The following is a 27,667-nucleotide window of genomic DNA, read 5'->3' on the forward strand; positions in this document are numbered from 1 at the left end:
TTCAGTGTTCAAGTTTGCTTGTTTTTTCTTCCAGCTTTTCTTCAGTTGTCCTAAATATGACCAGCCTTGTTCTATAAATACACATGATACCGCCACCAAGTCAGGTTTAGAAATGAACTGCCCCAACAGTAAAGCATTTAAACTTCTTTCTCTCTCTCTCCAAAAAAAAAAAAACCAAAAAAACAAAAAAACAACAAAAAGGCTGTAAGTACTGCTGCTGTTGCTGGTTCTGAAACTGTACTTTCCCAATAGCAACCCCTTGTGAAAGTTCTGTGGGACACCAGGCAGATGAGGAAGTTTAACCTTGTTGCTCTGTCAGTGGGTTGGAAACCTCTCGTTTTACGCTTCCCTGGGGAAGATAAAACACTGTGCTGTGTCACCCACTGCTAAAGGCAGGACACAGTGTGACCTACAGACCGAAGTCTTGTAATTACATTTCCTACAGTTCACTGCGCAGCATTGGGATGTCTTCACAGAGTGCTGGCACTCATGAGGGCAAAGTACAGAGTAAGCAGAGGAAAGTTATTTTGTGCATAGTTTCAATTCATTAATGCTTTTTTATTTTAAGGCATTGCTTCTTTTGGGTAAGGCTTAAAAAGGGACATGATCGTGCTTAATCACTAAAAGGAAACAAGAAAATTAGTTAACAAAAGACTATTACACTATACATATAGAAATATAAGAAAATAATAAAGGAGAAGAGAAATCGCTTAAAGCAGACTTGAGAGACCTGTACAGTAGGAAAAGCGCTGGGATACTTCACTGCGTGTTTGTACAGACAATGCATGCTGCTTCCTTTTCACCTTTAGACCTAGATGCTGGCTTCAGAGTGGAGACGTTTTCAGGGAAGACAAAGACAAGGCCAAGAGTACCACAGATTTGTGAAGTTCTTCCCCTATCCGTTGGCACTATGCGGCAGCAAAGTTTTTAAATAGTTAAACCTTGTTCCATTTCTTCATGTTTGTAGTGTTTCACTGAAAGCTTTAAAAAAAAAGCCATCATTTTATTCCTTCCTCCTGTCAAAATTCAGTAGTGACACGAGGGGAAAAGGTATGGGAACACCCAGGCATTAACACATTGAGAATGATCTGTAATGGGCTACTGGTAACACTGAACGTGGTTAGGCAGCGGGCAACCGAGTCTTTCAGCAGATTACCTTTCATGTGGTGGATTTCAACTGCCCATGACATTAGACTGAGGTATTATTAGCTCCGTGGGCTGACATTTACCATTAGCACAACACTGTCTTGTCACACCTTCCATTTGACAAAATCCTATGTAGCAGTGAAAACTTTTCCCGATGGCAGACTGGTTTCTTGAACTTCAGATATGGTTCTGGAGAAGATACAGGCCTTCTGGCTCAGAAATGCCTTGGCATCTCACACTGTTCACAGCGGATTAAGGCGGGATGGTTCAAGAAAGTACAGGCAGTACAATTCCACTGAGCCCCCTCGTCATCTTCTGTATCTTGAGTCTTTGGTGTTTTGACAGTGGACCTCTGATCTGCAAGGAAGCAAACATCACAAAGTCATCAACTACTGGCCATCTTCACCACTGCTTGTCCTGCACGGCACTAAGACAGTTGTTAACCAAACGGAGCATCTAACTGAAACCCACACACATGCTTGGTCCTCACCCGTTTCCTTCAAGCTGGTACTCTCTGCTGGGGAACACAAACATGAACATGATGCCTTACCTCAACACCTTATTAAAGGAGCAAAGAGCATCGATTCCCCCATTTACAGCAGGAGAAAGGGGAAATCAATCCATATGGTAACTGACAGCAAAGATTCCCATAGTGTCACCTATGACTGTGAAAAGGTGTCCCAATACAATACGGACAGTGAATTTATGTCTCATTACAGTTAGAGTTTTACGTCCCAGATTAAAGTTTTTGTTAAATGTTCATCTGCTGAAAATGTAAGCCTTGAACACAAATAAAATATAAAGATGAACTAATTTCTATAATCTTATTAACTATCAATAGACCCCGGAGAAGTTAATCAAGAGTAAAAAAATTTTACCGTATTTATTTTTCACTTTTCACAGCAGAAAGAACACCAGATCGAGGGTTGTGAGAATGGGGTTCTACACCTGGCTCTGCCACTAACTCCTGATTTCTTTGCACTGTGATCTGAGATAAATCATGGCCTCTTGGTCTACTCTTTCTTACTGATAAAGTCACTGAAGCTTTAAGAGGCCAGTGTTCTAGCCTGTTTGAATAAACAGAGGTATCTTAAATATGAGGAAGTTACATTCTTTCAAGGTTGTAGCTAAATGAAATTACATTAATAGAATTTTTTTGGGGGGGAATGCCATTATAAATGTAGAATAGTATTCTTACAAATTATTTTTGGGATGATGTCTCCTACCAAAGTTTACAATTTAAGGATTTAAACTATTAAAACAATATATATTAATTTGTAAATTTCATCTACTATCATTCAGGTACTGAAATGGCAACTAAATGATATCTTTTCTGCTGTTTTAAAAGACTACTAGATTAAAATAGAAAGTTTTATAACAAATTTAAGATATTTAAGTGCTGTCTGGTGCTCTGGGCCCATTTACCAGTACTTTATTTAGTAATTAATCTTCAAGAGCATTTTATTGCAACAGTCCCAACTTTAGGCATTGGTCACAATTTTTAGGCATCCTCACAATTTTTGCCACATGCATGAGCAACTTGGAAAATATTTGAAAAATCAAGGGTCTGATAATACCAGTTAGTGTCCCCTAAAACACATTAAAATAAACACAGTTATATCTGAATTTATTTCACATTCTACATGTGAGAAACATGTTACAGAATGGTTGTTCTAATCTGAAGATCCATCCTGCTGCTCGCAAGAAATCTGGTCTCGCAGGTGAGTTAGAAAACACCCTAACCTAGCTCACTTTTAGTGAAACTGTCTGTCCTTTGTGTTTAACTAACAAAAGTTTTTTTTCAGTAGGAGGTACTACTTAATCTATAACACTTCAATCCCTTTAAATACCAGCATCTACTTAATTGTTTAATATCTAAGGTAATCAGTGGAGGACCTACTCTTTTTTTTTTAAGAAATAAAAAGTCTCAGCCCTGGCTGGTGTAGCTCAGTGGATTGAGTGTGGGCCTGAGAAGCAGACGATTGCGGTTCGATTCCCAGTCAGGGCACATGCCTGGGTTGCAGGCCAGTTCCCGGCAGGGGCCAGTTCCCAGCAGGGGATGCACGAGAAGCAACCATACATTGATGTTTCTCTTCCTCTCTCCTTCCCTTCCCCACTAGAGATAAATAAAAAAAAATATTTATAAAAAAAAGAAATAAATAAAAAGTCTCCAATGGTTTCTTACATCTGCACAATTTCACTTGGTAATTACCCAATTATAAATCTTTTTATTAGCGGTATTTGGAAACTAAACCATCAGAATTGAAAAAAGAGGAAGTTACAATGAAAAAGAGAATTCGTAATTTCAGCTGTTTAAAAAAATTCATTGCCCTGGCTGCTGTGGCTCAGTGGACTGAGCACCAGCCTGCAAACCAAAAGGTCGCCTGTTTGATTCCTGGTTAGGGCACATGTCCAGGTTGTGGGCCAGGTCCCTTTCCCTCTCTCTGAAAATAAATAAATAAAATCTTTAAAATAAATTTTAAAACCCCTGCATTGTGAAGTAAATCTGATTTTGAACTAAATTAACCTCTATAAGTGAAACTAGTAACTCCTCATTTTAGCCTTAAGGCAAAAACAATTGATTCGTTATTTTTCTAAAAATAGCCAGGATACAAGTTTCCATATTTTGTAAAAAACTGCTTTCAAGTAACGAAGTTTTTCTTTTCTTTTTTACCATAGAAAATTTCAAACACATACAACAAAAGTAGCGAATGACAAAATAAACTGTCGTGTTTCTTATTTTATCTATATTCTATCTTTCTCTTGCCCTTAACACAAAGTATTAGATTATGTTGAAACAAAACAGGATATTTTTATGAGAAAAATTCTGTTTTTTGAAAAAGTAAAATGCATATACACAGGGAACTCATCTAGTCTGAAATATCTACTTTTCTTACTTTAAGGAGCTAGGTTACGCCACAATTTTATTTCTTTATTCAGTTAGCACCTAATAGCATCTGGTGTCTGAATACTCGCTAACGGTGCCAAATGCCCTAATCTCACTTTTGCTATGTAATAACAATTCATTACATTCTAGCTATGTTTAAAAACGTTTACGAAATAAAAAATAATATAATGATTAGCTAGGCCTAATTAAATTATACTTAAAATATGGAAATGAAGAGAACAGGTTCTTGAATGAGAATGTTAAAATTCTTGCAACAAACCAAAGCACCAGTAACACAGTCTTATTCCTGTATTTTTATTGCTTGGAGTAAAAAATTCACACATATATTTTGACATTTTGTAGTTTGGAGTACATACATCCTGTGAATATCAATGGTGTAAAATGCTAGTAGGTAACAGTTTTCAAAAATCACTCATCTGGAATTCTGAGTATTTGATTTTACAGAATTATGCGTAAGTTAGATAAAACAAGCTACTCATGGAAAATAAACTTACTTCCCTATGGTATCTGCCTCATGATTTGTCTACAACTTTTTAAAAGATTTAATTTATTTATTTTTAGAGGGGAAGGGAAGGAGAGAGGGAGAGAATACCAATGTATGGTTGCCTCTTGTGGGTCCCCCGCTGGGAACCAGCCTGCAACCCAGGCATGTGCCCTGACTGGGAATCAAACCGTGATCCTCTGGTTCGCAGGCCCGTGCTCAATCACTAAACTACACCAGCCAGGGCATTTTTGTCTACAATTTTAAAGAGTACAGATTTTTTACCTGATTCTTTTTTAAAAAAGGACTTGCTATTTTGTGAGTGTATGATGAATCCTAAGGACATCTACTACTTTTTAAGAGCTTTTGCATCCTCCCCAACACCCAGCACGTAAAGAAAAAAAATCAACAAACGTATTCCTAATGAACCCATCCAAGAATGTCTAAGTCTGAAGCACTTCTAGAGTGGATGGTTGCTAAAAATAGTATTTTTTAAAATACTGCTTTTCAAAATGTAACAGTTTCACACTTAATGGATACACTAACCTTTGGGTTTTGGTGGCACAGGACCTACAAATCCAATATTGTCATAAAAGTTATGAATTGCGCTGGGATTAAAATGTGGCCCTGAAATATATAAAAGTAAATATATCAATGTTTATAGTTAAAAATATTTTATTTTTTAAAAAGCAAATATTTTTAATTTCTCAAAAATAATTACAGAGATGTGTTTCAATTATTTGTACCTCTAATCTCAAATGATATGTAAGGAGTTCAAAATGGCTGAGGCAGGTCTAACATGGCACTCATAACAGTGACCTAAGTGGTAAACTGGGGAAGAAGTCATCTTAATGCTAGTAAGACAATAACATGATTAGAAGCAGATCCCTGTTCCATGGGACAAATGTGTAATTTTAAATGACCCAACATGGTCTTAAGCAACTAAACAATTTGGTCACAAGTAAGTATAAAAACTCTGCACTGATGTAATACAATGGTTCACATTTTAAACAAAAGGAACAAGTTCAGAATTAGTTTCTAGACAAGCCCTAACTTTCTTTTTCTCTCCAAAGTTAAATTATGGCATTTTCTATGAATGTTTCAAGATAAAAGGCTTACTAACATTTTAAAAGAGAATAAAATGAATCATCCTTCACTTTAATGGATTCTGGCACACAGTCAAAAGTGTGACAGAAGGACTTCATTTTTTGTTGGTTTCCATCCCTTTTCTATCTTTTCCATTTTATATATTTCTATTATTTCCCCAACTTCCGAGTTAGGTTTAAGTTATAAAATTTCCTTTTAATTGTCTATGGAACTAGATTAAATTATAAGCTTTTTTAAATTATAATGAGCAATGATTACTTCTAAATAATAGCTCAAGTATAACAAATTATCACTATTCTAAAAATGTGTATTTATTCAGTTCTCTACTTTGTCAATTAAGATAGTGCCATTAGGGTGGGGATGGCTTTTAAATTATATTTTGAACAGCATAATTTTTAAAAGGTAAAACAGAAATACAAAAATGATGTATGAGTACATACATTTTAATCTTAATATTATTGTAACACATTCTAATAATACATAGTAGCAATACTTAAGCAACACAGCTAGAGATACTAATCCTTGTCTTCCTTTAGCACATTACTACTAAAGAAGATTCGAAGGATATAAGATGTATCAATTACTCCTCAACTAAATATATTATGTCTTTTGGGGGGGGGAGGGTGCGAGAGAAAATTAAAACCCAATAGTTTTCTAGCACTATCTGGCTCCAAAGTCAAATCTGAGACTGTAAGATTATGACTGATAAATCTGTTTTGAGCCACAGGAAAAGAGCAGGTATATTTATATAACAAATTTCTGCTGAGTATGCACTGAAGTTTACCTCGGGCTTGAAAAAGATCAATTTCTTTGGTTAAGCAGTCAATGTCAATCTGGAGTTGTCTATTACAACTTCTCAACTGCTGCATTTCTTCCAGCTGAAAGATAATTCCATGTGAGAAGGATCTACATTGAATTCTCATGTTATTAGTTAAGAAAAAAAAAAGATTGGCAGGGGAAGGCAAGTTCAGAAAAACAAGTACGAATTAAGAGCTTTTAAAACCAGATCAAGCTTTTATACTTCTGATAAGATTGCTTATTCACATGCTCAAGCAGAGAGGTCACAACAGTTAACAGAAAGACTTACTGAAGGTATTTGGGATATGGAATTCGATCTTTTCAGACGCCTTCGAGTGAGATTATTTTCCATTTCATTGACCTCAGATTTTAGTTTGTCCAACTTTTTCTTTTGAATCTCAAGTTCTCTTTGAAGCCGTTCCATTCTGGCCTTCTGGTGTACCAACAGAGCTGCAATACATATTAGCAAACATGAGGACCTACTCACCTGCTTTAGTCATAAGCAGCCTTGAGAAAACAATACAAATGAATATTTGTGACAAGAGTTTGCCAAGAATCCCAAAGGTACATTAAGACAAAATATTTCAATTTAAACATTTGAAATTTCAAGAGTCTTAACTTGAAAATTATCTTAATTATTTAAGTGGACAAACGTCACTCAGTAATTTTTTTTAGGGTTTGGATAAACCTATTTTACGGCCAAAGATAGAGCATTTTTTATCCTATTCCTTCCCTAAAGGCTCTAATCTAGTCAAATAACCTACTTACTACTATTTAATTCACATCTGACTTTCTGAAATAAGCACTTCTACTGCAAAAAGTCTAGTATGTTTGGAAAATGCATGCAGTATTTTAACAGAAACATTTTATAGATATTTTGGAAGGGAATATGGGTTAATCTATCTTGATGTATGCAACAAATAAAGATTGATTTGAATCCACATGAATGTAAACATTAAGCTGTTGAAATTGCAGAGTAAAATCTATACTATTTAGAGAAATCAAACACATTTTCTTATATTCTAATTATATTTTATGAAAATGTTTCCCTAAGATTTTTTAAAAAGGAAATAAGTTATCAGCCTGTAGCACGAATGATGAACTGCTTGGGAAGCCTATCGAGCCATAAAAATGGACACATGTTCTTGTGATCCATCCCTGGACAACCCGAGCCTCCGTTTTTAGGACACTGAACTGAAAGTGCAGATACCTGGATCTACGTCTGTAAGAAGGCAGCTTGGGATGATTCTACCACGAGAAAACAGGCAGGCCTAATTAGAAAAGAACAATAACTAACCTTTACAAGTGAAAAATAGTAATTAAAATAAAAAATCAAGCAGATAAAACCAATCAGATTAATGTTGAACAGTCATCCTCAACTAAACCAAAAGTTCTATGAATCTAAAAAATAAGGAAAAGGCTATGGCACATTAATGTACAGTCAGGCCATTTAAGCTACTAGTGTCTTCTAGAGCCAGAATGAGGATGTGGGGTGGGAATCCTATCAGGCTCAAGGACTTCAAAATCAATTTCAGTTGATAATTTTTCCCAAGAAAAATTCAACACTAATATAATCTGCTGATGTTTCCTTCTGTAATTTTTCTCTCTTACTTATTGAAAGAAATATGAGGGCATTATGTTTCAAGTTTTAAAAACCATGGCTAATTCTGATAAACTCTAAAATCCTGGTAATTTCTCTGCCATTTTTATATATATTCTGTAATGAAGGGAGATGTTTGTAAGGTACACAGAGTCCTGGTTAAAAACTTGCTGCATCTTTGCACATCCATACCTACCTAAGCTTTTTTGGTCAAACTTATATTAGTTTGGTTTATTTTACATGAACTGTGTTAGAGTTTATTGTCCTAAAAGAAGATGAGGATGTGGGTTTTATTTTTTGAATAGGACAATAAGAGAAGAAAAGATGGAAGCAGGAAGTGGAATGAAGTGCAAACTAAGGATATATACTTTCCTTCATTTCTGAATTCCAACCACCTGACCAACATGTCTCAAGAGGCATTAATTAGACATTTGTTTAAATTAATAATTATTTTATTTGAAAGTAGCACTTCTTAAAATGCTGAAGATTTGTAAAAAATTAAACACATTTATTTAGTGGTTCTAATAAGATGGTTTGTTTATGCTGAAATTAGAAAATAAGATACATATATATTTGTGTTATCATTCAATATTATACATGGAGAAGGGATGAGAATAGATTTCCTGAGAAACTGAAATGGTTTATACCACACTTGAGTGGTCACAATTGATACTATAAGGCAAAGTGAGACTTCGGGATTTTAAATTATTATAATAATTAGCCCCAGGCTGGTGATTTCCCTGGGGCGCTAGGGTGAAGCAAATGCAAACTGCTCCCGAGATCCACTTCCCCTACCAGGGAGCTACCACTTATGGGATCCATAAAGGAAAAATACTCAATGAAAAGAAGGTCTTAAGACTTCTGGTCAAGATGGAGGTGTAGGTAGACACACTGTGCCTCCTCACACAACCAAAAGAAGGACAACAATAATTTAAAAACAAAAACAACAGAACTGACAGAAAATCAAACTGTATGAAAGTCCAACAACCAAGGAGTTAAAGAAGAAACATTCATCCAGGATGGTAGGAAGGGCGGACTCAGATAGCTGGGGGAGAGGACTCAACGCTGGCAGAGCAGGTGGTCCCACATTCTCATGCAGATAAACTGGAGGAACAACTGGGGAGCTAGACAAACCATGCAACCTGGAGTTCTAGCACAGGGGAATAAAGCCTCAAATCTCTGATTGAAAACACCTGTGAGGATTGAGGTGGCAGCGGGAGAAACTCCCAGCCTCTCCGGAGAGTTCACTGGACAGACCCACAGGATCCTGGAATGTACACAAACACACCCACTGGAAATCAGTACCAGAAGGGCCCAATATGATTGTGGGTAGCAGGGGAAGGGACTGAAAACCAGCAGAGATCGGAGCAAATAGCACTGTTCCCTCTCAGACCCCTCCCCCACATACACTGTCACAGCGCAGCAACATGCACTGCCCCGCCCTGGTGAACTCTTAAGGTTCTGCCACCTACTACGTAACAGGCATACTGAAAGAAAAAATGGCCCAGATGCAAGAACAGATCAAAGCTCCATAAAAAATACAACTAAGTGATGAAGAGACAGCCAACCTATCAAGATGCACAGTTCAAAACACTGGTAATCAGAATGCTCACAGAATTGGTTCAATATGGTCACAAATTAGATGAAAAAAATGAAGGCTATGCTAAGTGAAATAAAGGAAAATGTACAGGGAACCAACAATGATGGGAAGGAACTGGGACTCAAATCAACGGTTTGGACCAGAAGAAGGAAAGAAACATTCAACCAGAACAAATTGAAGAAATAAGAACTCAAAAAAATGAGGAGAGGCTTAAAAACCTCTGGGACAACCTTAAACACTACAACATCTGAATCACAGAGGTGCCAAAAGGAGAAGAGAAAGAGCAAGAAACAAAAAACATTCAAAAAAATAATAAAGGAGAACTTCCCCAATCTGGCAAAGGAAATAGATTTCCAGGAAGTCTAGGAAGCTCAGAGTCCCAAAGAAGTTGGACCCAAGGAAGCACACACCAAGGCACACCATAATGACATTACCCAAGATTAAAGACGAAGGGAGAATCTTAAAAGCAGCAAGAGAAAAAGACATAGTTACCTACAAAGGAGCTGATTTCTCAAAAGAAACCTTAGAGGCAAGAAGGGGCTGGAAAGAAGTATTCTAAATCATGAAAGGCAAGCACCTACATCCAAGATCACTCTATCCAGCAAAGCTATCATTTAGAATGGAAGGGCAGATAAAGTGCTTCCCAGACAACATCATGTTAAAGGAGTTCATCATCACCAAGCCCTTATTATATGAAATATTAAAGGGACTTATCTAAGAAAATAAAAAACATGAACAGTAAAATGACCACAAACTCACAGTTATTAACAGCTGAACCTAAAACAAACTAAACGAACTACAAGAGGATCAGAATCACAGAAATGGAGATCACATGGAGGGTTGTCAGTGGGGAAAGTGGGTGGGGAGAGAGGGGGAAAAGGTACAGAGAATAAGCATAAATGGTAGGTAGTAGACAGGGGAAGGTTAAGAATAGTAATAGGAAATGTAGAAGCCAAAGAACATATATATGACCCACGGACATGAACTGAAGGGGGGAAATGCAGGTGGGAGGGGGTGCACAGGATGGAGGGGAGTAAAGGGGGGGAGGAAATGGGACAACTGCAATAGCATAATCAATAAAATTTATTTTTTTAAATAATTAAAATTTAAATTAAATCAACTGTGTTCTGTGGAAGCCTCTTACAAGATGTGAAAAGGCCTAACCATCCTCAAATTACTTTCCCTAAAGAAATTCATTTTTTATTTATTCTATCTCCTGATTATTATTATATAGACTACATATCAAAGAAAATGATGGAATGCTGCTGATTTCACTTCATAAAAATTTCATTGTCTGGATCCTAATACTGGGAGCATATTCATGCATGTTCACAAAAGCACACATGTACACCCCTCCCACCCATATACTTACAGCTGTATATTTAGAGACAAATAAATAATATGTTTTGTAAATTCAAGGTTGCTTTATTATGATTTTTCTTATTTCCCTGTTATTAATTTATGATGGTATATTTCTCTCCTTCCCTTTCCCTCTAAAGATAAATAAATAAAATCTTTAAAAATATATATTAAAAAGAGAAAATGAATATTTTCTTAAATATTTATTTAAGAAAAAAGTGGACTTTAGGGCACAATATGTTATGATATAAAGTTCTTCAGTTAGTGATAAAAGGAAAATAATGGTAGCATACAACTATCATTCTGTATGGAACACCATAAAAGTGTATTCTATTTTTCAACTAATGCATATTTCAGAACATACATTCCAAGACAAGGGTTAAACATCCTCCTAGTCACAGATAGCTTCATTTGTAATCCTCAATACAATATTTCATGTTTCTATCAAAACAGGAAAGTAAACCTTCAGCAAGTAGCAGAAATTTGCTTCAAAAGATTTAGGAGCAATGAAGGAGCTGCAAGTTGTTGAAAGTATGATATAGGGGATGTTTTGAAGTTAAAGAGTGAATTCTTAAAAAACAGTTCTAAAACAGAAAAAAATATTACACCCCTGGGATTCACAAAAAGAGTTTTTGCAATGGCTACAGACATAGCTTGCCTTTTGGAATTAAGGCAAGATACCTCTCATGATCAAACGGAAGCTGTAAAGCAAAGTACTCTAAATCCATCGCTGTGGAATTTAAGAGGTATTTCTCATGAAAACAAAATCTTAGGTGTAATAATGACTATAGTACTTAGACATGGCAAATCTACTTCACAGACTACTCAGGATTTAAGTATGTCTGTTAATTACAAACATGCTGAAGATGCTCTGAAAAAGAAGGAAGGAGATATTATCTCTATTTCTTAGCAATTCTTTCTTCTGTGTGCCCAAATTTTTGTGTCTAGTTTAGTTTCCATTTGTGGTTTGGGATTTTTAGATAGAAATGAGAGAATAATAAATTACAAAAAAATAATGTCAAGGTAAATTTCTAAAAATTGCTGTGAAAGTTCAGCTAAACTTTTTTCTCTAGTTGTAGTTTTTGCAATTTAAACCTTCACCATACAAAATATTATGGAACCTGTATCCATTAAGAAACATTATTAGACTCATAATGAACACTTAAGAGTGTTTCTTTATGAAGACAATGTCCTCTGATCAGCTTCCACTAAATGAGAAAGAGCTGGGTGCCAACTGAGAAGAACAAACGAGACAGTTGTATTTCCAGGGTCTATACAAAGGGGAGGCCTGGCGAGAGACTCAGGGGGCTGACAGAAATAAGGGCTTCAGTTGTGGGGTGAGGCTAAGAAAATTCTACCTCTGTTATGGGAAGTGACTGTGAACAGGAATTTAAGGAATCCCTTAGACTGGCTTTTTGGGGTTTCTTTCTTTCTTTTGGCATATGGATAAACTGTCACAAACAAAATCATACCAACTATACATACCCATGCATCAAGCTCACGTACATCTAGGAATATGTACTTACATAGAAGGGGTAATTTGTTACAGATTCCAGCTGAAGGAAAAATTCTCTCCATTCCTGTTATTTACATATAGACTAATATGGACTTAAAAAGCCAAGCTATAATTAATCAATTATATTACCTAGGACTTTCATTTAAGACTAGTTGGCTGAGCACTGCATTTATATGTATATACATTCTTATGCCTTCTGAAACCCCACGAACATGAGAGGAATATAAGTGGTACAATCCAATGATACATAAGGAAGAAGGCAGTTAACGGACCGGAGATTTCAGCTAGTTTCTGGAAGACTGAATGAAATGGCATAGACTAATGAAGGAGTCACAGACAAGTAGAGCACTTAAAATACAAAGGCAGAACTTGTCCTGCAGAAAACTAAAGAGGCTCGACTTTCAAGAATGCAGGTAAACAGGAGATAGAAGGAAGAAATGGGCTGGAAATAAGGGGCTTAATGGGACGCCTATTTATAGAATAGTCAACCTTTTACTACCCAGTAACCATATGTTCGTTTGTAAGGCGCCTAAACACATTTCTAAAGTTGGTCCCCATATACAAAGAATGCTAGGTGGTGATGGTGGACTATTCTCTTGTAGGAGCTGGCTCCTACTTATTCAACACAAAGCAGTCTGCCAAGTAAATCTCATTTCTTATACAGGGTTTTCAATTAGTCTCCGAAGTTTTTTCATTCTTAAATATGAACCAGTAGACAACGATCACAACATATCTGAGGAACATCTGACTTAGAAAAAGATCTAGATAAACAAAGAGAAAGACTAAATCCCAGATTAAGTAGAGGTAATTCAGGAGAGAACTAAGAACTTAAATTCTAATAAACACCATGAACAGATGTGGGACAGTAATGCACCCATAAAACAACAACCTGCTATAATAACCAGAGAACTAGGTCTTAGAAATTAAAAGACATCACTGCTGAAATTAAAATTTCATATATACATTGGAACAAAAATTAATTGTACAATGGAAAGAGAAGGCAGTGGAATATACTGAAAAAGAGGACAATGTAAAATAAATAAAAAGTTGGCCCCGGACGTTAAATGGCTGCATAAAAGAAGTTATAGAAAGAGAATGGAGAAACTGGGAATCAGAATGGGATTTTCATGGTTGAAGGGAGACACTAGCTTTTAAACTGAAGGGGTGCAGAGGTGAAATAGTTATTAAAAAAGACCTATACCCCAACACATTATTGTCTTTATATAGAAGCAATGTATACACTGTGTAAATGTATGTATACAAATATGTATACCTTGATAAAATTGAAATATCCAATTACATAGAAGTATTTAAACCATAATGAGGTCTAGGAAAGACTGGTGCAATTTCATCTGTGGTTATTTGCACTGAACCACTATCTCAAGAGCGTAGATATTATTTGTATTTATAAGTCTTTATCACACTAAGGGGCAAGTTTATTTCATTTCATACTTGGAAAATTTCAGCATTTTAGAGTTTTCATTATCAAGTATATTTCTCAATTAAGCTTCAAGTTCCTTGAAGGTAAATACTGAATTCAGTTTTATACCACCTGGTATCTACTATTAAACCTTGCAAATCATAGGCACTTGATAAATATCTATTATATATAAAATAATGACAACAATTTGACTTTTAATGGACGGCAGAGTAAAATTCTAAGGCCAAGAAATAGAAATAATGACAGAACCAGAAGTCAAGATTTATTTTAAAGTGTCCCTCAATGTTTAGTGTTAATATTTTTCACTCAGTAAGATTTGATACGTTTTGAAATACGGCAAGACTTCTAGGCTGAGAACACTGCAGGAAGGTGGCTTTTTTATATGCTAGTTCTAACGAGGAAATAAGTGATGCAGCTGACATCTCTATCACACACCAACTTCTTTAGTTTTTTAAACTTACCTATCTTCTTTACCCTCTAAAGAAGAAAAAAAAGGAGAACAGGTAGAAAAACTATTTAGTACCTTTTAAATCATTTTCCAGTCAAAATAAACATTTAATGGACAAAGATAATTTAAGCATGCAACTCCCTCTTGTGGTTGTTAAAACAACCATTAGTTAGTGGAAAACCTAGGGCTCTTAGAGCACTCTGGTGTGTACTAGGTATTTTATACAGCAATTTCAGAAAGCCTGGTCTTGACTCAACTTTGATCAGCTTCTGATGAACAATGAAGACATTTTTTTTCATTTAACTTTATTTGTAATTAGAAAAACATACCTGAAGTTCCAGATGGTATAAACTTTATTGATTTTAGGCATTCTACAGTGTAAATGTCTAATTTCTCCAGAAGTTAAAAAAGATAGAGAATGGAATGTACATATTTAAAAAAGTACCTTTGCCATTGAAAAATGTACAGCTATTTATGGATACAAAGATCTCAGGCTTTAAAAAAAAAAACTGTCTTTGTCTGTGTGTCCTTCATGCATGTTCCGGACAAGTCCTCCCATTCCCCCCATTATCCCCTCTCACCTCCCCTCTGGTTACTATCAGTTTGTTCTTAATTTTAGTGTCTCTGGTTCTATTTTTCTCGATTGTTTGTTTTGTTGATTAGGTTCTACTCACAGGTGAGATCATGTGGTACTTGTCTTTCACATGGGCAGGGCCAAAGGGGAGTAGGATCAAGGGTGGGAAGTAGAGATGGCTGGGGTGGGGTGTGGCGGGGGGAGTGGTGGGAGGGAAGACGGAGACAACTGTACTTAAACAATAAAAACAAATGTGAAGGAAAAAATATACCCCCTAGATTTTAAAATATATAAGTAACATTGCATGGAGTTAAATATTAAATAAAGTTGAAGAATAAATAAATAATGTAGAATGTGATTCTACATTTAAAAAACTGCCATTAGAAAATGTAATAGGCAAAAACTAAGCAAACAACTAGAATAGGAAAAGAATCAGGGAAATGGACATCACATGGAGGGATTTCAGTGACAAGGGATAAGGGAGGTATGGGGGAAAAGGTACCGGGAAGAAGAAGCATAATCAGTAAACATAAAATAATAGGGAGAGATAAAAATGGTATAGGAAACAGAGAACTCCAAAGAACTTGTAAGTATAACCCAGGGACACGAACTAAGGCAGGGGGATGCTGGAGGGTTGGGGGGTGGAGGGGGATAGAGGGAGAAATTGGGAAAACTGTAACAGCATAATTAATAAAAAATACTTAAAAAAAAAGAAAACATGTACTTATTTAAGTTTTTTGCCTGTACCTGCCAAGTCATTGTACCTAAAAAGGTACACTGTCAGCTTCTGAAATAAATCAAGATTTTTCTAGACTGTAACTGCTGACAGCACGAAGATCTGTTTTGTACACCACTGAATAACCACAGTCACTCATTTGGTGACTGACTCACAAAAAATTTAGAGATGGCAATTATTCTAAAAGAAAGCCTCTTGATGTTTCATTTATTTTGCCACTGTTTAAGGTCAGTCTGAAATGAGATTTTGCAATAGTTCTGCAACTGGGCTCATAATTTGGAGAAAACTATGAGAAATGTTTAACCTCTGTAATTATTTTAAAGAAATTTAAATTATTTACACATTAGCATTAATAAGTAAACACATGGCCTCTGTTTTATAATACTTTGTTGGCATTTATTTGTATGTAATTAAGATGCTGCGTGCAATCTTAGAGCATTAAAATACAGACAATGCCTAAAACTTCTGTTTTATAGAAAAAGAAAACTGGGGCCCATATGCATCAAAGGAGTCTCAAAGATGAACTAGACGAACCATCAGAGAAACTGGTATGGCTTACAGCTCAGAAAAGTTTGTACTGTAAAAGGAAATACGGTAGCTAATTTCAAGTTTTTGAAGGTATGCCATATAAAAGAGAAATAAGGCCAGTCAATAAGGTTTTGAAGAATATTATAATTAAAGAAAAGACACACATAAGATTTCTGTTGTTTTTTCAAAATATTGGAATGGAGAAGAGCTTTGTAAATAAGACATAAAACTAAGTCTGGAAACCAGAGGGAAAAAAGACTGATAAGTATGAATATATAAAAGTAAAAAAAAATACTTTAATTCACCAAGTTAAAGTAACATTAGAATAAACAGACTAGGCATTCTGTAAAAAAACAAGTTCACAAAATAAGAAATACAAATGGCTTAAAAATATTTGAAAAGATGTTTCATCTTACTTGTATTTAAAAATGTAAATTAAAAAATACCAAAACAAGACATTTTTATCTCCAGAATGACAAAGATGTATTTTTTTTCAATCACCTACATAATGATGGGTGGGATAGAATGAAAGAAAAGAACATTCTTAAAAATGCTGCCTGAATGTTCCCCATTTATATATGGGAAAAAAATAAATATTCTACCAGTTTATACTCTGGTAGAGGAATGTCTTTAGAGTCTCAAAATTAAAATTGGGAACATGAGCGGTGCCCTTCACCAAGTATTTCTGGCTCTCTGAATGTCTCCTAGGTACAGTAGTTTCCCCATATTTGTAGTTTCTTTCACTTTCTGTGGTTTCAGTTACCCTTGGTCAGCCATGGCCTGAAAATATTAAATGGAAAATCCCACAAATGAACAATTGATAAGTTTTAAATTGCCTGCCGTTCTGAGTAGTGTGATGAAATCTTGTGTATCCTGCTGGAGACGTGAACTGTCCTTGCCCAGCATCTCCATGCATGGCCTCCCTCCTACCCTTGCGACTCACTTCTTGGTTATCAGATAAACTGTAGTATCTTAGCGCTTGTGTTCAAGTAACCCTCATTTTACTTACTAATGGCCCTATAACACAAGACTGGTGATGCTAGCCATTCAGATACGCCGAAGAGAAGCTGTAATGTGCTTCCTTAAAGTGAAAAGGTGAATATAGTAAATAAGATACAGAGGGGACGGGAGGGGAGAGGAGAGAGACAGTCACATAATTTTCATTACAGTATATTGTTATAATTACTCATTTTATTATTGTTGTTAATCTCTGGCTGTGCCTAACATAGAAATCTAACTTTATCACAGGTATGTTTCTACAGGAAAAAACACAGTGTATACATAGCATTTGGTACTATCTGCAGTTTCAGGCACTCACTGGAAGTCTTGGAACATATTCCCCAGGGGCAAGAGGGGCCTCTGGCACACACTGTAGAATTGAGCTTCTCCATTCTGTCTGAATTTGGTGTGGCTATGTGGCTTGTCTTAGCTAGTCATGTATGTTGGGGCGGAGACTTAGAGTCAGTGCTGATCGGCTGCATTTCCTTTGTCTTGCCTGAATATTCAACCTAGGTCCCTGAGTGAGGATGATACATAACAGAGCCCACCAGCTAATCTATGGCAAGTGAGCTAGAAATAAACCTTTGTTGTTTTAAAGACACAGTTTGTCACTGCAGCACAACCAAGCCTACATGAATGATACATCTATCAAAATTAAAAATACACATATCCTGTGACACAGCAGTTCCACTCCTAGTAGTCTCTTCTGCTCACACACACACAGACAATTTCTACTGTGGCAGTTTGTAAAAGCAAGACTTTAAGGTTTATCAAGAAAGATCTGGTTAGAGATTATGTACAAAATACTATACTATGCAGCCATTTTCTACAAAAATCAGATCTAAACTTGTTGACCTAGAATACTCAAAAATATTTTTTAAAAAGGTTAAAGACAGAGCAAAATACTATGTTCTGTTTGATACACAATTTCAATTTCCGAAGAATACAAAATGAACTGTTCATGAAGAGCTACTGGTTGTCTCTGGTGAGGTGAACTTTTCCTATACACCCTTTTGTTCCTACATATACTTGATGTCTTTAAAAAAACTTTTGAGTGTGGTAAAATTTAAAACTGACAATTCTAAAATTTATATGGAATAGCCAGACACCTCCCGAACAGCCAAAATAGGTTTGAAAAAGAAAAAAGTACAACTTACGTGTCCCAATGACAAAACTTACAAAGTAACACTAATCAAAAGAGTGTAAAACTGGCATAAGGATAGACATAAAGATCAGAGAAAAAAATTAAAGAAAAAACAGTATTAAGGTATCATTAAGGTTTATAACTTTATACGAGTAATTTTTAAAAACACTGCAGTTTACTAGTTAGATGAACACCACAGATGGATTTCTGTAGAGATAATACAGAACGAGAAGTCAGTTTTGGCAGTAATGTTAATTTTGTAAGAGCCTCTGGCTATTATAACGAAACACAGGAAGCAGGCTTTCTTCCCCAACCCAAGAAAATTGGTTTGAATGAGTTGTCAGTATTACAAAAAGCATAGTTCTATAAATGGGAGGAAACATCAGAAAGTCTCAGAATACAGTGAATGGTAAGTATTTATTGGTAATTTCCAGAAATTAGGTAGAGTCAGGTGGTATGACTGGAAGGGAAAAATGTAGATATACCTGGTCAGCAACCTTACCACTGGTAAGCAACTGCATTTCAATATTTGTTCTTAGTCGGTAAAATAACAAGAGACTCTTCTTTGTATCTACAGATTTTTAAGCTAAAATTTCTCTCTAACCTAATAGCTTTTTCTATTTGGCACTCATTTTTGTCTGATTCCTGTAGTACTTTAAGGACTAAATGTAATTTAATTCCTTTAGGCTGGTGGTGGATACCGTGACAGACTTGGTGATGAGATGAGCAATGTCCTGGTAGAAGTTTCATTAACTTACTTCTTCTTCTTCTGCTCATTCTATGGAAGAGGGCAATATCAAACAATATAGTTCTTATGAACATAAATTCTTATTTTTGAAACATTTATTGTAGCATTTTTAGATTTCAAATGTTAGATGAAATATAAATGCAAAATAATGCATTTTGGTGACCAAATTTATTTATGTATGTTCCCTCTTGAATTTCAGAAAATATTTTCCTGTGAGTTTAGTACCTGGTTCAACTTATTTTTCCACTCTGAAACAGTATGTCCCTGGAGCTTTAGGAAGATCAATTTCACTGCAGAAGGCAAAGATATTTCTTTCCCCCTTACTACCCATCAGACACAAGCTAGAGTTCAGGAAAGATCCTTGCTTAAAGATCAGTATTACTTAGGACACCCCATTTTGTACTGTGAGTGAGTGCTGCATAAACTGTAAAGCATCACACACAAGATATCACCACAAAAAAAGTACTTTCCAGAAACGAACAATTCTTTGATTTCACTGGAATAAAATCAAAGAAACACTAGACAGAGATTTTGTCAATGAGTGATATATAAACCAGGGTCAATACCAATTCCACAGTAAATGGAAGGAAGTGAGATGAAAGGCTGAGAACAGTCTCCACCCCAAAACCATGTGCCCATACATAGATAATATAAAGGCAGAGAGCCCTATGAATGTTAGGAAATTCCATATGTTATGTAAGTATGTGTAAAAAAAGTGATCACAGTTGTTAGAGCTATCTGAAGGTTGTTAGCAAAGAAAAGTGATTTGAGTGGCAGATTTTGGGGAATACTGCCTTTCTGGGGAGGCTTTGATCAATCAACCAGAGCCTTCCTTCACTCATGAGTACTCTTTATAACCTGTATGTGCGTTTATAAGGTGCTCTCTGCACCTATCCAGGGCCTTACTTTATTGTTTTATTTCTAATTATATCTATATATTGTGATTTCTTTCTCTATAGCTGCCTGTTTTTGTTTTATTTTTTATTGAGTGATCTTTTAACTCCATGATTCTCAAATTGAGGCACACGAGATGCCCATGATTGTGCACCAGGGGTTGTTATGGGAAGCTACAATTAAACCTGGAGCATTTTTCCAGAAGTTTTATTCTGAAGATCCAGAAAGCCCTTACACTGTCATGGTTAAGAGTGTGGGCTCTACTGCTAACTTTCTAGGTTAGAATCTTGACTCTCCCACCCAACTTTTGGCGAGGTACTTAAACTATCTGTTCCTAAATATTTTAATCTGAAAGAAGAAATAATACTAGTTCCTACTTTAGAGCTGGTTTTGAGAAATTGGCTTTCAGAACAGTGCCTAGCACACAGTAAATTTTCAGCTGTTATTAGTTATTATATAGCTTAAAATTAATCACTTTCCCCCCTTGAAGAAGGATGGGAAGATAGGAAATGTTGAGCTGTGGATTTAGATAGGGAGACCAGGGACTACTTCACTGAAAAGGTGACTTTTCAATAAAGACCTGAAGGGAGTGAGGGAGTTAACTGGATTCTGGAAGAAGAGAATTTAAGACAGAAGGAACAAACAGCAAGTACAAGGGCCCTAAGGTATGCCTCTTTTGTTTAAGGAAGAGCAAGAAGCCCCATAGGACTGGAACAGCATGAGTGTGGTGGTGAATGAAAAGAAAAGAGAAGGGGGCAGGGACAGTAGACCATGTAAGGCTCTACAGCTTCTACTCTGAATTGAAATAGTTTGAGTAATATGTGGGGAGTGATATGATCTGACTTATGTTGTTTAACCATATCTCCTGGGTTCAAAGAAGACCATAAGGAGGAAACGGTGAAAGCAGGTAGGCCACTGCAATAATCCACTTGAGAGAGAATGGCAGCTAGGACCAGAGTGGTGAGTGACAATGAGGGTGGTAAATCAGAATTGATAGGACCCATTGTTAAATTCGATGTGAAAATTTGAAGTTTCTGGCTTAATCATTAAATACAAATTAAGTTGCCATTAACTACAATAGGAAGAGAAAGCTGAGTAGGGGGTATAAGAAGCTGGGAGGTAGAATGTGAGAAGCTGTTTCAGACTTAGTAAACTTGAGATGCCTCGTAAACATTCAAGTGGAGATGTTAAGTAGATATTTAAATAAACTAGCTTGAGATTCAGGGAGTAAGTCCAGGTTGGAATTATAAATTTGGGATTCATTAACACATTAGATTCATTAACATATTCTAGTATACTCACGGGTCACTTGATGAGGACCTGTTCTGAGATATGTGTGGTCAGGCAATTTCATTGTCACGCAGACATCATGGAGTGCACTTACATAAATAAATGGAGATGGTATACTACACACACAGGCTATACATAGAGCCTATTGCTCCTAGGCCACAAACCTGTACAGCATGTTACTATGGTGAATACAACAGGCAACTCTAACACAATTGTAAGTATTTGTGTATCTTAAGATATCAGCATAAAAAGCTCATTAAAAGTAAGGTATAAAATATAAAGTTTGTACTGTGCTGTAGGGGTGCAGAGGGGTACAGTACTGTGTAGGGAGGTGCCATCTGTGGGACAGTAAACACTAGAAGGAGAGGGGAGCAAGAAAAGAGGGAAGGGAGAGAAGGCAAGAGAAAGAGACCCAGAGAGATAAGGCCTGAGACTAGAAATAATAAAACAAAGAGATGGAAGAAAGAGGGAGAGAACCAGGACTGGGGAGAGAGATAAAAAGTAATGGAGGAAAGGGGAGTATGCGTGCCTGTGTTCGCACGCAAGGGTGCCCAGCCCTCTCTCTGGCTCCCTCACCAACTCTGGATCCCAGCCACAGTAGGGTGCAAATGGAAACCATGCTTGGATACCATGCTAATAACACAATTTATTTAAACCACAGAGAGCTAACAGTAAATTTAACACCTTTGTCAGGCCTAGCCTTTTCTTTCAACACCCGTTTTAATCTTATGGGACCATGTATGTGCAGCCCAGTGTTGACCGAAATGTTGTGATATGGTGCGTGACATATTTAAAGTCACGAGACTGAGTGGGATCATCTAGGACACAGTATGGACAAAAAGAGGCCCAAAGATTGAGCTCTGAGATTCTGACCTCATTTCTTAAGCAACAGTATGTGGGCGGGCAGAGAGATGTGGAAAAACCAGCAAAGAATAAAAGGAGAGGTGGAAAGCCTTGTGTAGAATCCTGGAGGTCAAATGAGCAAAATGTTTCAAGAGAGGCGAGCGCCCAAGTGTGGCAAATGCTGTTGATACAAACATCAAGGCGATGAGAGGGCTGAGAGACCGCCACTGGGTCTAGGAACAATGCTGTCACTGATGACCTTCGCAAGAGCAGTTTTGGTTGACTCATGGAAAAAATCCTGACTACAGTAGATTTAAGATGGATGGGAGAGAAATTGGTAATAGCAAGCTTAAGCAACTTTATTTTCACATGCCACCTAAATATGAATATCTTATATCTAGTTCAAGACAAAATTCCCCTTATCAAATTCTCTTAAAAATTTTACTCTCCTTTTAAAAATCAGCAATTCTCCAAACACAGGAAATCTGTTATTTTGATGGAAATGTCATAGAAGAAAGAGGACTTTAGGGGAAAAAACAGGAATGAAATCAGTGGAACAAGTAAATAATGGTATATTAAAAATCACATTCTGCTGAACTAAACAAAAATGGTTCTAGTTACAGACTTACAGGGGAAAATGTTTTAGCCCAATTTCCTGTGCAATCAGAATAATCCGTGTACCTTAAAAACAAACAGGCCTGTAAGCACAGGCACACTCAGACTTCACCATTCCCAAATTCTAACTGATCAAGTCTGGATGAGCTCTGGGCATTTTTATTTTTTAAAAGCTCCACAGGTGATAATAGAATCTGAAAGCACCATAGCTCAGGTTGGGTTGAGAATCACTAGAATTGTTTAAAACATAAAATAAGCTCAAGCTCCTCTAAAAAACTCAGCAATAAAATCACTATTTTTAGAAATTTTAAAAAGGACAAGTGGTACCAGCAGTAGCTGGGGGCTGCATGCCCCAAGGGGGTGAAGATACAGCTACTTGGAACAATTCATTGGGGCTACAAAGATAACAAAGATACGTTGTTATCCTAAAGGATTCAGAGCTAACCTTCAAATCTGCATCAATATTCAAGAAAACAACCCCTATCCTCCACCCCCTTACCTGAAAGAAGTTTCTGTTCTCATTGAAGACTGAGCAACTTAAGGGGTCAGATAAAATATAACATGAAAAAATGATCTCTGCTTGAATTAATAATTACATTTTAGTACTATGCCAATATCAACCAGTCTATCACAGAAAATATTCAAGTGAGATTAGATTTAAAACCTTCTTATGACAATTCCAAATAAGGGGAAAGGTTCCATTATCTTATTTTTTAAGGGACTGGCTGAAAGAGACCAATATTAGGATAGGATTCATATTTTTCTTTAAATTATTCTAGGAGTCACAGTGATAAAAACTTTGATACAAAATAAGACTAACAATGTGGTATTAAGAGAAATGAAGACAATTCAACTGGTCAAAGGCAGATTTACTGTATTGGTTCACTAACTTACTAAAATGTGTTTTTATAAATTTTTACTTGCAGAAATTTTAAAGGGAAAGTAATTATTACCACGGTTAAGACGTAGCTGAAAAGAACATGTTATTATAAACGTTAAGAGAACAAATAAGAGTTGATTATTTGAACATTTGATAATTGTATCATTCAAACTTCAAGTTATACTGTAATAAAATTGAAATTTAAAATTTATATAAACACTGGCAAATATTCTTAAAATAGCATTATTTAGGGCAACATTTAAAAGATGAAATAATGCCGATACCCATTTCTGCAGTGAAACCAATGTACAATAAGCGCATTCAGCGTCATTACCTTGTGTGTAGGCAGCATCGTCAGATCCCATACTCAACTTCCGTGCTTCACTTATTCTATCCACATGTGCTAAAGCAGGGTCCGTGAGGTGTTGAATATTCTCTGTTTCTACATAATGATCAGGATGATTTAGAAGGTTTGTAAGTTCAAAGGTAGGGGACACAACCCCTGGTGAAACAGCAGGGGGCTTATTGGGGGAAACTGTAATTTTGAATGTGTATTTTGTGTTGGGCTGAGTGACCACCACTCGAGGAGAAGTTGCAGAGTTATTGCCTATTGCTCGACTTTTGGGAGGGTGGTGATGAATAAAGGTAGGACCCATGCTCACTTGCCCAGACATATTCCTGGAGGCGGCAGATGCTCCGGAGTTTGTGGATATGACGAGGGTAGGCTGATTCCGGATGACCTGCTCATCTCCTGTGGTGGCATTAGCTGAAATATAGACCTTAGACTGACTCCGTGGCATCATCTCATCAGTATTTGGGGGACTGGTAGCAAAGTAAACAGTGGGCTGATTTCTATTTAAAGTCTGGCTGTTGACAGAAGAGGAATTGCTGGAGGTTCGAGGTCCAGAAGAACGTAATTTTGAAGAGTTGTTCCTTTGTGGAGGTTCAAGTTTGATTTCAATCTGGTTTTTTCGAGATCCTGTTGAAATATTCTGAATGTTATATTGGCTATGGGCAGAAGACTGTGAGCTACCAGATGAATGAATTGTTGGTGGCTGTGGGGTAGTAGGTGAACTGATGGGCATGTAGACGTGAGAGGTCTGGTGGCCTTGATGATTTGGCTGCTGGGCTGAGGTATGTGACAGAGGATTAGATGCAGGATAAGTAGTCCAAGGACCAGGTTGTGAAGGTTGATAGACTTGCTGAGAGTTCATGGGATTAAACTGAGATACCCAGCCAGAATGCTGTTGTGTCTGCCGAGTTGTACCACTAGGAGTTGTAATGTAAGGCCTAATATAGATAGAATTCCCCTGTGGACTGTTAAGTACCGGTGGAGGTACACCATGTATATGCAAAGATGTAGGAGTATTCCGACCAGTCTGGATATTTGGGGCTAAAGTTACCATAATGGGATTAAATCTGGGAGTATGTTGAGAAAGGTTCGATGTTCCTTTGCTTCCTAAGTGAAATCCAAGATGTGGTGCTGAATTTGAAGCACCAGATGTACTGGATATTCCAAAAACATTAAAGCCTTGAGGAACTTGAGCTGGTGCTGTCTGTGGCTCCTGCTGAAAGAGTTCATTATTGGACTGGCCACCTTGAAGTTGCCCATCACTAATGCTGTGCGTCAGAGTCCTACTTCCATTCATTCTATTTCCTTCTCTTCCATGATGGTAAACATTCTGTGACTGCAAGTCCAAGTTGAGAGAAGTCATGTGATTGCGCAGACCAGAAATTCCGGAATCGTCCGAAAAATTCAAGTCTCCTTCACCATAAAGATACCTCGTACTCTCCTGAGAGAGAACTGCACAGCAAGCATCCAGGTTATTATTATTCTATGAAACAAAATAAATACAGCTTGATGTTAAGACCAAAAGTGAATGTTTATACTCATCACTACTTAAATATTACATAATCAACAAAAAATTAGTTAAAAATAACATATATTTGAAACTTATTTAAAAATGAAATTTGAGTGCTGAACATTCAACTTAAGCATATCATATTTTATGGTTAAATATTTTCTACATTCAAGTACTATATAAATCTTTTTAAAATGACCTTTTAAATTAAAAAAAATTTAAAATTCGTAGTAAAGTCATTTTAATTCCTTACATGCTTCTTCCTAACTTGTGTTACAAAGAAGAAAAATACGCACACATATATAAATGAAATATATGCTCAAAGTAGACTCCTGAGTTTATAGCTATCTTTAGAATACATACACCATATAAAAATCTACTCCAGAGATTAAAAAAAACAAAACAAAAACAAAAAACCCAACCAGGTTGTTTCTGAAGAATCCTCAAAAAAGACTAACAACTATTCACAAATCATCCATAAAAACATTTACTGAACAGCCCTGACTGGTGTGGCTCAGTGGGTTGGTTGTCATTACATAAACCAAAAGGTCGCTGGTTCAATTTCCCTGCATGGCACATGCCTGGGTTGTTGGGCCAGGTCCTGGTTGGGGGTGTGCAAGAGGCAACGAATCAATGTTTCTCTTGCACACTGATTTGTTTCTCTCCCCCTTTCCTCTTAAAATAAATAAATAAATAAATAAATGAACAAACAAACAAACTTTTTAAAAGAGAGAGAGAATATAAAAATATTTACTGAACATGTAGACTGAGACTGTGAAAGACTTAATGACACATAAACCAAATTTTTCCCTAGAAGAGCTTGCAACTTGGTTAGAGACAAACCATGGGCTTCTGAAAAGGTAACATTAAAATGTTGGGTATTTGCCAAATAATAACTGGTATTGAAGTTCGACAGAGAGTAAATTTTGTAGGACACTGAAGAAAGAAGGAAGGACTCTGTTTATGAGGGGGGTAATACTTAATGGATTTCATTGGATATGTAGGATTTGGCTAAAAAATATTTTTGGTGAAGAAAATGGAATGAGTAAAGGAAGATAAATATTAAGTAAAAGCATGTTCTAAACAAGGTGATTATAACAGATTTATTTGGCTGACGTTAAAGGTTTATATTGAGTATTCTGAAGAATAAGTTGTCAGAAAAGCAGACCGGGATGAAATAAGTGAGGACTTTGAAAAATGAGTCACACTGGAGTCTGGACTTTAATACAGGCAATGGGGAGACCTGCTAAACATAAATGAACAGAGAGGTGAAGACACAAAGGGTGTTGGGAAGATAAGTCAACTGATACAAGAAGACCCATTAGAAGACATGACATAGCAGAAACAAATTATGAAAGACTAAAAGACAACAGTCAACAAAATGTGCTTATGAGAAAGAATTCAAAGAAAACTTGAGAATTAGAAGCCTGAGGCAGTTTTAGATATAAAAAAAAAGATAAATAACCAAGTTAAAATGTCTATAGGTATTTTGATAGGAGATATAATTCTTGTTACAGAACATTGAACTAAAAAGGCATTTTGAATTCTTGTTTAAGAAATGAGAGCCCGCAGTCTGAACGACAGCACAAAGGAAAAGGTGATTTTATTTTTTTTCCCACCCCAAATCAACAGCTCGAATCTCTCACGCTATACAAATCTTTTTATGGGACTCCTAACTCTGATGTTATTTTTCCAAATGTAATTTAAAAATTCATCACCATCTTCTATAAACTCATTATCCCTTATAATAATTAGATTGTATCTTTAGCCAAAACCAATTGGTGCCTTTTGCTTCAAGCTAATTTTATTGCTATTCCTAGTAAATTATTCTCTCTTCTAAGCCAAAGCCCACAAAGACTCCAACTTCTCATCTCTGCCAACATTTCCAAATTAAAATGTACATTCCAAAGCAAATCCAATCCTGAACTTGCTTTCTAAAAGCTGGCACTCATCTTTACAAAGTCTTCCTCTCTAATTTTCTTGAGCTCTCAAAAATCCCTTCAATCCTTTATGATCTCTGATTATTTAATATGTTCTAGTCCCAGATACGCCATAACTCACATTACTTTCTTACCAGCAAAACATAAAAGGATTACAAGAATTTTATAATGCTACAATAGAATAAATAGAATATAACAAATTCCCCTTTA

The 27,667-nt window shown here is 36.2% G+C and overlaps 1 protein-coding gene across 9 annotated transcripts in view; it reads right to left on the reverse strand.

The window, feature by feature from the left end:
- Positions 1-233: 233 nt before the first annotated feature.
- TAB2 (TGF-beta activated kinase 1 (MAP3K7) binding protein 2) overlaps positions 234-27,667 on the reverse strand; it is a 73,538-nt gene continuing 46,104 nt past the window's right edge. For 7 of the 9 annotated variants that reach the window (XM_037034828.1, XM_037034832.1, XM_037034827.1 and 4 more), the window contains 5 exons: positions 23,990-25,490; positions 6,730-6,890; positions 6,427-6,520; positions 5,082-5,162; positions 234-1,503 (listed from right to left, as the gene is read on the reverse strand). In XM_037034828.1, the coding sequence (XP_036890723.1) occupies positions 1,361-1,503; positions 5,082-5,162; positions 6,427-6,520; positions 6,730-6,890; positions 23,990-25,490 (1,980 nt within the window). In that variant the 3' untranslated portion in view covers positions 234-1,360. The remainder of the gene's footprint in view (positions 1,504-5,081; positions 5,163-6,426; positions 6,521-6,729; positions 6,891-23,989; positions 25,491-27,667) is intronic. The other 2 variants (XM_037034834.1, XM_037034835.1) reach the window with 2 other exon arrangements.

Source organism: Sturnira hondurensis, unplaced genomic scaffold (assembly GCF_014824575.4).
Source record: "Sturnira hondurensis isolate 20B ecotype Veracruz unplaced genomic scaffold, ASM1482457v3 Scaffold0022201, whole genome shotgun sequence".
Lineage (NCBI taxonomy): Eukaryota > Metazoa > Chordata > Mammalia > Chiroptera > Phyllostomidae > Sturnira > Sturnira hondurensis.